The sequence below is a fragment of the Colossoma macropomum genome, unplaced genomic scaffold (genome assembly GCF_904425465.1).
Source record: "Colossoma macropomum unplaced genomic scaffold, Colossoma_macropomum, whole genome shotgun sequence".
Lineage (NCBI taxonomy): Eukaryota > Metazoa > Chordata > Actinopteri > Characiformes > Serrasalmidae > Colossoma > Colossoma macropomum.
In genome coordinates this window covers 98616-114465 of record NW_023495660.1, presented here as the reverse complement: position 1 = coordinate 114465, position 15850 = coordinate 98616, and the positions used below count along the sequence as shown (strand labels likewise).

General features: G+C 39.4%; 1 protein-coding gene across 2 annotated transcripts; it reads right to left on the bottom strand.

Moving 5' to 3' along the window:
* Positions 1-1009: 1009 nt before the first annotated feature.
* Positions 1010-15786, bottom strand: vegfd (vascular endothelial growth factor D). Of its 2 annotated transcripts, XM_036563155.1 has the most exons (7): positions 15007-15786; positions 6122-6338; positions 5216-5406; positions 3907-4031; positions 2478-2584; positions 2115-2274; positions 1010-1315 (listed from the first exon to the last, which is right to left on the bottom strand). In XM_036563155.1, the coding sequence occupies exons 1-6, from the start codon at positions 15220-15222 to the stop codon at positions 2120-2122; spliced, it is 1011 nt and encodes a 336-aa protein (XP_036419048.1). In that variant the 5' UTR covers positions 15223-15786; the 3' UTR covers positions 1010-1315; positions 2115-2119. The 2 variants fall into 2 exon arrangements, with proteins under 2 accessions (XP_036419048.1, XP_036419049.1); XM_036563156.1 differs by lacking the exon at positions 2115-2274 and having other exon boundaries at positions 15007-15785.
* Between the last annotated feature and the right edge of the window lie 64 nt (positions 15787-15850).

Genomic DNA, 15850 nt, shown 5'->3' with positions numbered 1-15850 from the left:
TAATAATTAAGCCTGTTATGGAATATCCTTTTCCTCGGTTTTACCAGTTCATTTAAGTCAGGTTATTCCATAACGGGCTTAAGTATGTTTGTATATACATAGCTCTTGCTAAATGTGATAATGAACACAATGGCTTTTAAAAGTATACCGCTTTACATGAAAACCATGTCCCAATTTTCATAGCATGTTCCTAGCAAGTGGGACAAAACTCAAAACCCAATCTGTCAAATAATTATATATAATTTTGTAATTAAGTATACCTCTTTATATATCTGTATAAGACATTCTGATTTGTCAGTTGTCTCAAACCGATTTCAAATTTTGATCACATCCACAACTACGATGCTAGGCCAGTGAAAACAAATGCCCAAAGACAAGCACCCTTGTGGTAATTATTCATGATAGTTACATTTGATAGGTTCTGGTCACTCATAGAGCATGACACTTATTTATCCTACTTTGCCCGATGTCCTGTTGCTGAACTCCAACAAATGCTCTAGAATGACATTAGTGTCATATTAAAATCTATCAAGTCCTCCAGCAGTTCACTCAGATGATAGTGAGTCAAATATAAGAAATAAATATGACAGTTTATGACAATAAACTGAAACAATGTTGAATTCCAATAATCATGAATATATACACATGCATGCATTTATATGGATTAGGGAACCAGCCTTGTGACTAGAAGGTTGCCGGTTCGATCCCCTGAGCTGACAGTATGTGACTGAAGTACCCTTGAGCAAGGCACCTAAACCACAACTGCTCCCCGAGCGCTGTGGATAGGGCTGCCCACCACTCCAGGTTCACTGCCCCCTAGTGTGTATGTGGTATTTCACTGCATGGATGGATTAAATGTGGAGGTGAAATTTCCCTGTTGTGGGACTAATAAGGCTCACTTAATGTCAATATATAAAATAATATAATTACCGCAAGAATTGCTTTTTAAATCACTGTTTACTGCAAGTATGTTGTCAAGTGTTTAAAAACACATTTTTGTAACAATAACTTAATGTATACCACTCTTTAATGTAAGGCATTGTTATATTTTATAGTCACAGTGCATAGGAACATGTTTGGCATATTATTTACATACCATGATTAAACTGGAATGTTTTTTTGCATGTTAAAAAAATTAACACAGTCATGTTAATAGTGTGAATGGGGTTAAATGTTACATACTTGTGTACATAAGGCAATGTTATAAATAATAACGTAAATAAATAAGAATGTATCTTTGTTTCCTGCTCCAGCAGAAGCAGACTGTCAGGAGGTTGTGCTCGTCATGTGCACCTGCCCTCGCTTTCTTGCTCAGCTGTGAAGAAAACACAAGATTAGCACAGAAACCGTGATGAGATGAGCTAAAATGTACCTTTTATCTGAATAATTAAAACACTTTATCCCACAAGTGTGTATCGGCCAAAATAAGTTACAATAAGTTACTATGTAGTTTGTTGTATTGCTATTTATTACAATTTGTTGGAGGGATCAAAGCAGGTCACTTTCAGATTGTTTTATCATGACCATTAAATTTTAGCTGGCAATATAAATAATTCATTTAAAGTTGCACTATGTAAGATTTGGGGGTGTGGGAATTTGGAAGATTGACTGGTAGAAATGTAGACACAACATGCAGAAAAACATTTTTTAACATTGGTTGTGTTTCTGACCCCTTCCCAAACAGATAAATCTGTTGATAGCAACCATCAAGACTTGCATCTGTGGACAAATACAGCTCGAGTTTACATAAGCGAACATTACTGACTGCTCTGCTCTAAAGGTGTTACAACACCAATTCAGAAGTAAATACTTTTGTTCTCATAAGACCCATGACATGTCTAAATTTGTTTTCTGTTTTCCTTTATCTACATGCATTCAGCCCTTTGGACAAAAACCCATCCAATTGACATTATTTGAAGTAAATGTACAATTGTGAAAGCTAAAGTGTGGAAATTAACTGCGATCAGCTTAAATAACTGCACTCAGGGGATTGTTGTGACAGACTTAGCAGTTAATATGCACCATGCTGCTTTCTCAACATTCTAGATTTACAGCAGAATATGGATGAGTCATAGATTCAGGTACAAAATGCAGTCTGCAAATATATGTGTTACCTGCACTATGTCTGGTTGAATTGTCTGCTTTTGGCTGCACACATGGTGTAGTTTGAAGGACACAGTGGAGACTGTTGTTTGGGCGTTGTCTCTTTTGGAATACATTCACAACGCTCTACATCAATTTCACAGTCCTCTGCCTTAGTGGTGGGGGAAATTTCTGTCCAGACATAAGGATAACGGACTGTTAACATTCAAATGGAGTGAGATATAACTTCAGTGGCCTTCAATCAGCACCATAGATATGGATATTTAAGCGAGACCTTGGCCAGTTTTTGAGTCTTAAGGCCAATCTTTGAGGGCGGCAAGCCTAGACAAAAATATTTCAATAGGCTGGATGCTTTTGGCACGTACTGTACTGACCTTGGTTACTGGAAGGGTAAGGCACACAACGACCCTCCATACAGTCCCATATCAACCCTCGATCACAAAGCCGCCTGGAGTCGCCTAACTGTCGGATGGGGGAGCACCTGTAATTCACACACACAGATACACAGTGTTCAGAGATGAAGCTCTGAGTGATCATGGACATTACACTGGGTTGTGGAGGTTAACTTCCTTAATTGGTCTACGAGGCGCTCAGATGATGTCTTTCAGCCACATACTACATTAATAAAATTACCTTGTCCACTTGCCATTGTCAGATCTGTTTTGGAGGAGGAAAATTGGCTAAAGTGACTATCATGCCATTTTATTTAATTACTTTATAACCTTTTAAACCAAGCCACAAGCCACAGACATAAGGCTACAGATCAAATTACATGTATTGTTGGGGGAAAAATTAATGATAGAAAATAAAATAATTGAGATTTGGCCCATTATGTTAAACCCAGCAAATAAACAGAATGTGTGCACTTAAAGTTTTTTGTTTAAGTTTGTTCAATTTAAGTTTGTACAACAAACTCAAACTGAACAAACATCTAATTTGACCAGGGTATTTAAACTTTTGCATATAACTATAATTTTCACAATTTGGTGGATAATAATTTATATTAAATACTATTGCAATAATACTGCAGCAAACTACATAATCTGATGTATTATATTGTAATCTTTGCATTCATATAGAAGTTTATTATGTAAAAATATGGATAAAACTACCATGGTGGTCATTAAAGTCTCTAAAGGCCAAATTTCCATGGGGGAGAACCCCATGATTGTTCTTCATCAGTAAACTAACCAGGGATTCAGCCATTTTATAGGTGTTCAACTACAGAATGTGTTCTATAGAATTGTAACGTCCTACTCCTCATTACCCTCAAGAAAATGCAGGAGACAAATGTGTTCCCTAACCAATGCAGTGTAATTTAGAGTGCGCTGAGGCACAAACCAACTGAAACATTCAAGATGGTAGTGAAATCACCAAACTTTCAACATTCATATGTATGTTATCACAAATACTTCAATATTATTAAAATATATTTTAAATGTAGGTGTTTAAAATTTTGAAATGTGTAATATGCTGCCTGCTTCTTTTAGATGTTATTTGGCAGTTAACAGCTTAATTTTATGCTGCCAAGGTTGCATGCATTTTTTGTTTACATCTAAGGTCACATGTTTTTCTGTTAGGATTGTTCTAGTGAATTTATTCCCCTTTTATGATCTAATTTCATCACCCATTTTTCTCCACAAAGAGTAATTAATTATTTATCTGCATTCAATTTAAGACACACGATAATTAACTGTGTTGGAAAAGGAAAAGATCTGAACTGTGCACACTTTGAGCCCTAAGGTTTCAATGCCCTGATCAAAGTAAGGTGATGTTCTTTGAGATAATGGTGCTGGTACTGACCCACTGCTGTGGGGGTGCACATGTCTCCGAATCAGTTGTGGTTCCTGGCATTTACACTCCGTGTGATTGGCTACTTTTACCAGTATCGGCTCCGGCCCGTATTCAAATGGGATGACGCTCAGGAGCTGCAGGGAAGAAGGCCAACAATCACTAGAAATCCCAAAGTGCACCCAAATATAGAAATGTGGAAGAATCTTAAATTAACTACACAGAAGAATGCCTTATAATTAACAAACAGTGCAAGGCTTCAAAATGCTACAGTGCCAATTATCTCAAAGAGGTCCATTTTATCAGGTCCACTTACCATTAAGTTGTACTGTACAGATTGTAGTCCATTTGTTTCTCTGCATAATTTTTAGCCTCTCTTTACCTTGTTTATTAATGGTCGGGTCCACCACTGTAGTGACATTCAGCATACACCATCCTGTGGCCAGAAACGTTTTAAAATCTGTTTAAAATCTGTTTTTTAGAAACTGTTTAAAATCTCCAGCAGCATTGCTGTGTCTGATCCACTCATGCCAGCACTACACATAATACCATGCCACTACCATGTCAGTGTCACTGCAGTGCTGAGGATGATCCACCACCCATGCTCAGTGGGGGTCCTAACCATTAAAGAACAGGGTAAATGAAGGCTGACAAAATATGCAGAGAAACTGATGGACTGAGTGGACCTGATAAAATGTACAATTAGTGTATATGCAAGGAATGTGTACCAAAAAATTTGTGAGCTACTGAGTCTAAAAAATTTTATAATAATAATATTATGACGGTTCCAACTTCATAGAGGCGGTAGTAGGGTTGAAACATTAAACAGGCCTAATAAAAAAGCAGAAATGCTAAAATAAAGTAAGATTTCTGGGAATCAGTGTGAATACCCCAAAAAATATATATATTTTTAAAATAGCTATAAAAGTCATGACTGACTCATAATTAGCATTCTGCAAGCTGGGGTTTCAAAAGAGCACTACTCTGAACTCTAGACTTGTGCTGCCAATAAAATAAGAAGTATTAGCATGTTTTATGCTTTTTAGGCACCCTTTTGGGTTGATGTTTGGGTATGATAGCGTTCAAAATTGCATGAACATTTGAGATGTAGAAAGCTAAGATTTTGAAAAACCCAAGTGTTCGGTTGCCCTGAGCGCAGCATTATTATTTATGTCTTCCATGCAAACTCACAAATGTCTTTGGATCAACATCACATCTTGCATGATTTCAGTCAGTGGATTATTTTACACACGCCATAGGCCAGGGCTCTGATAAGGAAGTAATTAAGTGAGAAAGCTAATTAAGAAGGGTAAATCAGTACTGTTTTATTAACGTAGGTGGTGCTAGTGTTACGGCAGGTGACCCCCTCTTTGTTGCAGCAGCCGTTACACCTGTAAACAGAGACGCAAGGGGGCTTGAAGAACATGGCGGTGGTTGTGCCCAGTTCCTTGGCCACATCAACACACGTCTCCCGGGGCATACACTGGGTTTTTTGCCATTCCTCGTCAATGGCTGGGAAACACAAAATGATGAGAAATTAAATATGACCATGAACACACAACTTTGCTAACAATTACAGCTCCAACCTTTTGGGGACTCTCTACCAATTTTACACACTGACTCAATTATTTTGGTAACTGATCATTAAAGATTGCAGTAAGCCTGCCTCAGCTGTGCAAAAACAGTCTAAATGTGCCACAAAGCTTCAACAGTTTAGCAAAATCTTTAATATCTTAAGCACAATTCAACATATCAGCTAAACTTAAAAGGGTCGCTTTGAATTTACTTTATTCAAATGTGTTTATTGGTTCTACATGAATACAGTACAGTACATTAACACAATTCTTGTTAAAAGTAAGACCAACACATTGCATTCCTGTAATGTATTTCATTCATGCAGAACCAATGTACATAGCTGAATCAAGTAAATTTAAAGCAGTCTTTTTCCAGTGTACTTAACAAGGCCTTCAAGCATTCAGAATAATTTGGAAGAGCTGTGGCTTGGAAAGAACCCAGTTGGACACCATGTTTAAGTCTTTATGGGACTTGCTAACATTTTGCTTTTTCTGTGTCCTTAAATCAAAATTTCCTGTCTCTTCTTTTGCAAAGCAGAACTATGCAACACAGCCACTATGTGTGTGGCCTTGCAGGGCTGGACTGTTACTAGACTATGTCTAAGGAATGTATATGTGTGCGCGTCTGTGTACTCTTTATCTGGCACAACTACCTTTGAGTATTTCCAGGCTGTATGAATTGGCAGCAAAGCGAGTGGATCTGTGTGATCCCGCTGATGCTGATCGGAACTCAGGGAGGGAGGTGGAGTCAATGTGCTTCAGCTTTAGACGACACCTCCACAGCTTCCAGTCTGGGAAGTCAGTCAGCATAAGCAACTCGTCCAAACTGGCAGCTGACCTAATGTCCCTCTCCCACTTCTCCTGGTTTATCTGCAGAGTAAAACAGTGATAGAGTAGAATAGAATAATAAATCATCTAGAAGTCATATACACAATCAGTCACCCACAATAAGTATATATTGAATCATCTAAAATGAATGGCAGATAAAACAAAAGATCTCTTGTAGAGATTACTTTTGACTGCTAGTGCTCTAAAACATTGGCCATAAGAGAGACACTCCTTGTTAAAGGGGAGTTCCACCAATTTTTCAAAATATCTATATGTATAATTTGATCATTGGGTTGTAAACAAAGTCATTCAGACTTTGGTGTGAAACAGTTTATTATAGAGAAACTGACTGCCTTAGATTTCTTTATAGTGGTGGTGATAAGAATCAGGGGGCTGCAATGTCTACAAATATAGCCATTTCATTTACTATCCAAAACCACCAGTGAACCTACACGTGTCTTCTGAGTTTTATGTGTAATGTTGATAATGGTAAAATAGTGGAAAATTTGAAAAAAAAAAAAAATAATAATTTTGGGGGGCCCATTTTGCCTCATAATGTCCTCTCCACCATGAACAAATAAAAAAAAAACATTTTAGGCCAAAATCTTTTATCTTCTTTATTTTAAATCTTATCAAAAGTACCATAAACACTGTCTCAGGCCACATGCAGTGTATTTGTAACAATTTCATGTAATAACTTTCTGTGAGGAAGCTTTTAGAGGCGTTAAACTTCTCAGACATCTGGTTCCTATCACCACCACTGTGAACAATTCTGGCTCAGTAAGCTTCTCTAGTATGGAGCATTTCACATCAAACCATGCTGAATGACTTTGTTTACATCTTAACCATTTAATTATGCAGAAATTTTGAAAAAGTCAGTTTTAAATGGATGGCTGGCATACAGTTCAGACAACTTTGCTGTTTACCAATTACTTTTCCACTTCAATTTTAATTAAAGCTTTCTGTACTGCACTTACCATACCAGAATTCCAGACTGACGTTTTGTAAAATGTCCATACTGACCCCAAGCCCTATCAGTTTCCCAAGTAATACAGCTGTTGGTTAGCTTTTGTACAAATTAACTCTGTACCACTTAAAAACTCAACTTTAAATCAATTAGTGTTCCTAAATACTTCTTGGCTGCAAAGACTGAGTGGTAAGAAAGTGATGATGATGATGACAATGATGCTAAAAATAATCAGAAAACACGAAAAACGACGTAGCACTGCAGAACCGAAGAGAAAAATACTGCTGCTTGAAATTACAAGTACATATTCTCACCACAAGAGGGCAGCATAACTTCACAGACCCCCATCATCGACCTCCAGATTCATGAGTGAAATTCCATTAGTCATTGTGTTCATTCACTATTGCCTTCAGAGGCCTTGAGGAGATTTTACTGCATGAGCGAGGTATTGTGTTAAACATCAAGTCAGGATTTTTAATCACTGTATGCTTCAGTTAATGTATTGTATTTAAAAGCCTCGGTTGGTTCAATCTTAAAAATTAAGGTTCCTAAATTTGACATACAATTTTGCGAAAAAGCCTTTGACTCTAACCCCAGGTTTTTACTCAAATCAAGCAGGAGTACATCTGATCCCACTTGTTGAATCAGTTGGTTTTATGCTTCAAACAACTGATAGGTTATTTGAGGTGTGCTCCTGCTTGGTTGGAATGAAAACCTGCAGCCACGTCGGCCCTTTGCAGATAAGCTTGGAGACCCCTGTTCTAAAACTATCTATAAAGAAAAGAGTGTATATTTTCATGAGATAGAAGAGTGAGTAAAGCTATTATTGCCCCCTTGATGCACTATTGCCATTATAAATAAATGGGCTAAGGATTAAGGAACAGTGACTTTGTAAACACATATTTTTTAGTCTATTCTTTATTGAAATGCCAGTTCATAACATCAATTTTCACAGACATTTTTGCTAGCTGATATGCAATATGTGTTATGAGTGTTAGGTTCTTTCATTGGTAATCAGAGAGTTACTTGAATTGCTAAAACGGTTATGAATGATCATTTTAAAAAAGGAAAAGTGCATTTCCTGAAGAAAATGCAGCGTGACTGCACAGCTTTAGCAGTTCCCAGGTGGTTGCTAGGGTGTGCCGAACAGTGACTATATTATTTTAGGTGGTTGCAAAGGGGTTGATAAGGTATAAGGTTGCTATGGTATCCCAGGTGATTGCTAGGGTGTTGCTAGGTGGTTGCTATGGTTCTCCACATGATTAATTGGGTGTTACTAATGGACTTGTATCAACATAACATAAGTTGGGTGCACAAACTTTTGCACCCCATTTATTCTTACGACAGAAAAGATCATCATTTAACAATAATAGTACGAAAATTGTTAGTCCGATCAAAAAGCTGTATACAGGCACACCATTCTAAATCAGACCAAACATTCTGGAGTGTCACAGTGTCAATTTCGCTGAAACTGTGGGATGAGTTAGTGGTGGAAAAATAAGAACAAGAAAAAGAAGAAGAAGAAGAAGAGGAATATACCATCAAATAACAATATATATTCAAATGATGCATGATGAAATGTGTTGCAATTTCCCAAAAAAATATTTGTTCTGCAAGAATTTGGCCCCAGATCAAATGTATTTGGTGACGCTTGCTTTACAATGTGTAGGGTTAACATGCTTCTTCCATCCACTGAAAAGCTCTTTAGGGAACCACAAGTAGTTATTCCATGGCACTGTTCCAAAAAACCTTTCTGACATCTTTATGTAGTGATTTCTGGCCAGAAATGTAAAAGCCACAGCATATGATTCATTGTAGTTGTCATTCAGTGCTAGATTCTGTTAGCACTGTAATGCTGGACAGTGAATCTGTAGTGCACCAAGAACCAGCTGCAGCTGTTTCTGCAGCTACTCTGTCTCTGTCATCAGTTATGAGTTAGATCAGCTCAGTTTGATCGTTTCCTACCCGTTCCTACACTGGCCAGCATCTGGAGCAACACACACACACACACACACAGCATCCCCTGGGAGCAGCCCACCCTAGACAGCTGGACCATGCAATCCATGTTGGAACATGAATGTATTAGCTCAGTGTGTGGACTGTATTTCCCATGGACCACCTGTTTAGAAGTTTGAGAAAGTCTAATATGCAGAACTCAGGGAATGCTGGTTGGGAAATTAGCCAGCAATACAATATGAATAGAGATCTTCTATGCTTTCACAAATCCCACATGTCATTAACACTCATCTCCTACTAACAAATGGAGAGTAATCATTTAGAAAGTCAGCAGCACTCTTAGCCAGAAAAGAATAAAGAGAAGGACAGCTGGTCCTTCTTTAAAACATTGTTCTTCACTCAGCTACAACATAGTATTCCTCTCCTCCAACCACTACAACAACTAAATAGGCCAACTGAAGGCTTAGGGAAAAATTATGTATGTTGGCTCAAGGACAGCACTAAACAGTGCAGTGTTGTGGTCCAATAAAATACTGAGTGAACAACACTCTTTTGAAGCTGATGTGGTAATGCAGCCAATTTAAGGACAAATGACAAAGATAAAACTTGGTTAACCTGAGAACGGTTGTTATCTTGGTGAGTGGTCAATGAAGTGAGCCGGCTGGCTGCAGACTATGGGGTCAGAACATAGTACTGCAATCTCCAGGTTGGGGCCTTTATTGACAAGCAAGAACCTCACTCCATAAAACAGAAAAATGTCAGACTGAATCTCAAAGACCACCATGGAGCCCCCTGCATGCCCATTCACCTTCCTAATGATACCGGTGTCTGCATGGACTATTCAATCATAAACATTGTCCACCTGCCTCATATTATACTTCCTCACATATTCATCCTACACTGTTCTCAAGACTGGCTCTAAATTTTCATTTTCACTGTGATGTGCTTGTAACAGTAATCACTGGTTTTCACTGATCTATTTCTTATTAACAGCAGTCAGTGACAGTAACAGTAATTGTGATGGTAACACTGTAATATTGTTACTAGTCAGTAACAGTGACTGGTTTTCATAGATATACCTCTCCATTGTTACTCTGATAGGCCTCCAGTTGTAGTCAGTAACAGTGACTGTAACAGCAACAATAACAGTGTTACTAGTCAGTCACAGTGTTTGGTTTTCATAGAGACATTTCTCATTTGCTTGGTCTCTAACAGTAGTTATCGGCTTTTATTGGTTAATCTAAATTACTTTGTCGAATGACCGGCTGAATATTTTTATTTCTACATTCACTATTATATATTCATTGTGAAATCTTGAGTCTTTATTTGTATTGCTCTTGTGTTATTGTTTTACTATCTGGTGTCGACGCGAGAATAGGGTCTCAGTTGCTCTCAACGTTTCTTCCTCTGAGGGTGTTTTTCCTTGCCATTGTTGCCCATGAGGCTTGGACCCAGATTTTCTGTAAAGCTGCCTTGTGACAATGCCTGTTGTAAAACGCTCTATATAAATAAATCTTGACTAGAATCGAACCTAATTAAATTTAAATGGCTCTCTGCTCGCTAAGTTGTGCAGTGTTCATTGTGCAATAAGGTCTTCGCCAACCAAATAGTGCATTATATGTCTAATAGAAAGCCATTTATATTCAAACTCACTGTCTAACATTTAGTGTACTATTTGGGTATAGAAAGCCATAGTTTCATTTGCCTATGTAGGGCACAGTGTAGAGAGTAGGAAGACATGATCTCCTGCTACCTGAATGGTGCTGATTCACATCACTATTTCACCTCTTTTGTTAATACATACTGTGCAATACATCATAATCTGCTACTTTAATGATACTTTCACTACACACTTTAGACTGTAAATACTGCTGCCACTCCTCGTTATGTTTATACTTATTGTGATTTAAACTACCTCATATCATTTAGGGCACTACCTGCTCTCATGGGTAAATACGCTATGTCATTTTATTTTTCTTTCACCTAATTTATGTGTATTTTTATTTAAAACTAATATATGTAAGTTTATGTGCAATTACATGTTTCGCTACTGTAACGTTGCAATTTTCTTCGGGATCAATAATGTTCTATCAAGCTACCTACCTATTTGAGATTCAGCCTTAGTGTAAAAGTTCATTGCAAGGTTAGAATCAAGTATATAAATGACAAGGCTAAACTTCGACCTTAACCCACATCTTACATAAATTTAGGATTTTCAACTCTTGAAGAAAAACTCAAGCCATTTTATGTTGCATCTGTAACGTATCGTGAATACAATGGCCAATAATTTTAGAAAAGAACAAGAAACTCCTTTGACTCAAAACTCACATCAGAAGCCATTCAGTGGTTGCTTCGGTCAGTAAATGTTTAGGCAAAACACATAACTTTTGCAAAACATTTTCATGAATTCTTCAGTCAAACGCTTTTGCAAGTTAAGTTGTGAATGTGTTTAGAAGTATTTATTTAAATGTTGTTTAAATGTTGTTGTTTTGAATTTGCGTTTTTTTGTCACATATTTTAAAAAAATATTTACAAATTCAGCAGCTGCCCAATGGCTTCCATTAAAACTGAATTTTGTGTCCAATGGGGTTTCTGGTCTTTTTATTTTTTTAATTTTTGGATTTTTAATACATTTTCTCCCCAATTTAGTCACTCCCAATTCCACCAGCAGGTTAGGTCTCCCCCAGTCATATGATGCTACCAAACTCGGAGGGTTAAAGCTAGCACATACTTCCTCCAAGACAATTGAAGTCAGCCACCACATTTTTTGAATGTCAGTGGACAGCACAGTATGCTTGGAGGAGAATTCTAAGTGCCAGTTTTGTTACAGTAGCTAAAGTTAATTTCACAACAGATGTGGTGTAACGTGCATGGTAAGCTGGAATCACTCCGACATGCTTATTGCACACCGGACGCGACACAGATACATTGAGCGGTTTGTGTTGCATTTTCCCATAATGAAAACGTGACTTGTTGCAGTGACCGTTGTTAGCTTTCTTACTATGTTATGGAACGTTATAGGTATGCGATCATTTTACTATTTCTACAGTGATTATAGATCAACAGAGAGAAGTATGCACACCTCATGCATCAAAAATAGATCCAAAGCATATTTTTGCACTTTAAATGCTATGTGATGCACATGGCTGGTGTGAACAGTTACAATGAATAATACAGGAGTGTATTTTCTCATGGCACTGTTACTGCATCTGGAGTGAAATGGGCTTAACAGTTGGCTAGTATTGCACTGAGTGATGTAGGGAGAAGGAGGGGCATCCCACCCACCCTGAGAGAGCACAGCAAGTTGTGTTCTCACAGATGGCTGTGGCATCACCAAGAACTGAACTCACAATCACCTGATTATATGGGCCAGCGTTCAGATAGTTGAGTTTTCTGGTCTAAGTATAAGAAAATGCATTGTTGTGATCGTTCATGGTAAGTGACAACATTATACAGATGTGGCAGGCAGAGATCGGGTTAAAGACACTGGAACATGTCATTAAAATCCCTGCTCTAGTGTCATGTCTTTGGACCATAGACATCACTCAACTCTTTAAATGCCAAAACGCCACTGGCTCTTTGAAATGAACTGTCCAAAAATCTACAGGTGGCACCAGCACCAACCTCATGTCACCCCATGACCTCTCAAAAACCACCAGGCCCAAGCTCTCTTTCCCTTCTCAATCAATACCATCTGCCACATATGGCTTCATATGTCTGTCGTCCAATTTAGAGGGCAAATAACAATGGCCTGTTTTCAAATGTTTACTACACGCTGGGCGTATCTGAGGGAGAAGAATCAGGGCTGAGAGCTACAGTCACGCATGTGTGAGGCAGGAAAGCCACGAGCGACTAGTGAAGCAGCTGAGGTGTGGGTGGGGGGAGCCTGCCGTGCGATAGTAGAGCTGTGTGAACCCTCATCCTGCTGTGGCGGGGCTGCTATGATCGGCTCAATATGGCAGGGTGGAGCAGACTGCTGCACCCTTTACACTATGAGGCAATGAGGGGGAAAGAAAGAAAGAGAGAGAGAGAGATGAAAGAGGCAAAGAGAGGGGGCTGGAGAAAGAGAGTAAAAAGAGTTGCTGAGAGAGAGGAAGAGAGAAAGGGGGCTGAACAGACAGAAGTAGAAAGAAAAAGAGAGAGAGAGAGAGGGGCCTAGACAGAGGACAGAGAGAGGGCTGGACAGAAAACAGAGAGAGGAGCAAAAACAGGAAAGAGAGAGGAGAGAGGGCTGATAAGAGATGAGTGGAAAGAGAGACAGAGAAATAAAAGAGGAAGAGAAGACTAGAGAGGAAGTAAATAGGAGGAAGGAGAGAGATTGGAGAGGGGTTATTAGAGAGAGAGAGTGTTGAAGAGAGGAAAAAGAGAGAGACAGAGGAAAATAGAAGGGAAAGGGGACTATAGAGAAAGAAGAAAGGAACGAAAACAGGAGGAAGGAGTGAGAGAGGAGTGAATGAAACAGCATAACAGGCAAATGGAAAAAAGAAAAGAAACAAGGAAAGGAGGAAAGATAGAAAGGAAGAACGGCTGGGAGTTGCCCTGACAAGTAATTTAGGTGGAGACCACTAATGGCAAGAAGGGTGGGTCATGTAGAGTGAGTGAGAGCGAAAGAGAGAGAGAGAGATAAAAAGAAAGCTTTAGATCTCTGGTAGCATTCTGGGCTTGGGCCACACACGTACACAAACAGGCCCTTTATGGAATGGATCTGTAATGGCTTATCAATTATTACGCTCTTTTGCCCCTCCCCTCATGACAACATGTTTGCGTAAAACCTTACTGAGGAGCATGTACACACATACAACCACACACACAGACACACACACACACACACACACACACACACACACACACACACACACAGATAATAGGCCTACAGCTACTTACACACATTGATAGGCTGACATCACAACAATAAGCACAAGAACATATAAGAATGAAGCCTTCAGCTTCCAGCAGAACCCTCCCAAGAGAGTTCATTTCTGGGTTGCATCATGCATGCAGTTCTTGAGTGCTAATTTCAATAAATGTAAAGTTTCATTTTAAAATGACCTACACCCATTTGTAAGTTTTTGAAATGAGTAACAGCTGACGTATAATAGAAAACACTTTTTATTACTCTAATAAAGGTGGTATTAATCTAATATAGCATTGATAGTTTTGGATGTGTAAAGCCCACTCCCAACAACATCATGAAAAAAAAAATCTTAAAAGTGCTCTATAATATGGTTTGGAATAATAGCACAGCAAGCCTCAGTCAGAGGGCAGAGGACTATGCCAAACTAAATATGATAAAGAGAGTCTTAAACTGCCAGCACAGCTTTATTTCTGTCATTAACACTAATATTACCTAAAGATTTTTTTTTTAATTACAAAACCAAAAAAGACAGAAATAAGTAGATGATCCGTAAGCTCCAATTCAGATACTACAGGTTTCTTCAAATTCAGAGCATTGGTTTCATCCGGTCTATCCACATAGGTGCAGTATTACAGGATATAACCAATCATTTTGGACCCAGCTTCTATGATATCTGGCCTGATTTTCCACGTGACAACATTAACGGAAATAATCTACACACCTGTAATCGTGTCAGTGCGCAGGGCGGGGCAAATCACGCCACTTCCACAGTATGTTCTGAATGCTAACTTACGGCATGCAGTAGTACTGACACTGGTCAGCACTGGAGTACACATTCTTATCAGTGAGTAGGCAGCGGTAGCTCTTGCCCATTGCAGGAGCCTGCTGTGGTAAGACTTGGCTGGATGTACACTGGGGTAAGAGTTACTCACTCTGACGGAAGCCAGGGTGTCCTTAGCCAGCATCAGTCTGACATACAGAAGCAGCAGTGTGTGAAGCCCAATCGAAAGCAGAGTCCTCATTGTGCAATCGTGTCTCCGGGGTTCAGTCTGCAGATCGGTTACTGTGAAGAGCCAGCCCTTACAACACGCACGAGTAAACGAACACGGTGCAATGCTCCTTGAGGAGTTCTCCAAGACCACACACATACACGCAGTCACTATAACTCTCTCTCTCACACACACAAACACGCACACGCACACGAGTCAGACAGTTCCCACGGAGAAAGCAGACACCTTAAGAGCCAAATGGAGGTTTCCCTTTTAAAAACAAAACAAAACACAAAACACGTCTGGGCAGTTTCAGCACTCTGTCTGGGGAGAAATCAGTTCTTCAGCCTGGATCTGGCACTGGTGTTAGACATGGCAACCCTGGCCCAACTTCTTGGGATATCCTGAGAGCGAGAGATGAATGGAGAGCAATCCCAGACAGAGCTCAGATCCTCCAGTCTGCAGCTGTATGTGTACTGGTGGTAGAAAGGCAGGCTGTCATGTCTGTTCTGTTTCGACCCGTCCCGTTCCACTGCTGTCCGAGCCTGCAGCCTCCTCTGCTCGGCTCCTCACCCGCAGGAACATGTGGTTTTAAATGCGATCCAGACCGCCGCGCAGGGCAAGCCGAGAGGGAGGGGGATGAGGTGATGTTGGGGGGTGGGGTGGAGGAGAGGAGAAGGAATGGGAGACACTGGCTGAAGTCCACATCCCACCCAAACGCAACACTGCTGCGCAATGAAAGGGGGTGGGGAATGAGCGGGGCAAGCCTGACTCATTTTTTGCAGGG

What these genes read in the sequence shown, in the direction of transcription:
- vegfd (XM_036563155.1), bottom strand. Translation starts at nt 15,222, where the DNA reads ATGTGTGTGGTCTTGGAGAACTCCTCAAGGAGCATTGCACCGTGTTCG. An exon ending in CAGCCTGGAAATACTCAAAG is followed by an intron (nt 5,407 to 6,121) that starts GTAGTTGTGCCA and finishes TGTGTTTCCCAG; the next exon opens with CCATTGACGAGGAATGGCAA. An exon ending in CCACCTACGTTAATAAAACA is followed by an intron (nt 4,032 to 5,215) that starts GTACTGATTTAC and finishes TCTTCCCTGCAG; the next exon opens with CTCCTGAGCGTCATCCCATT.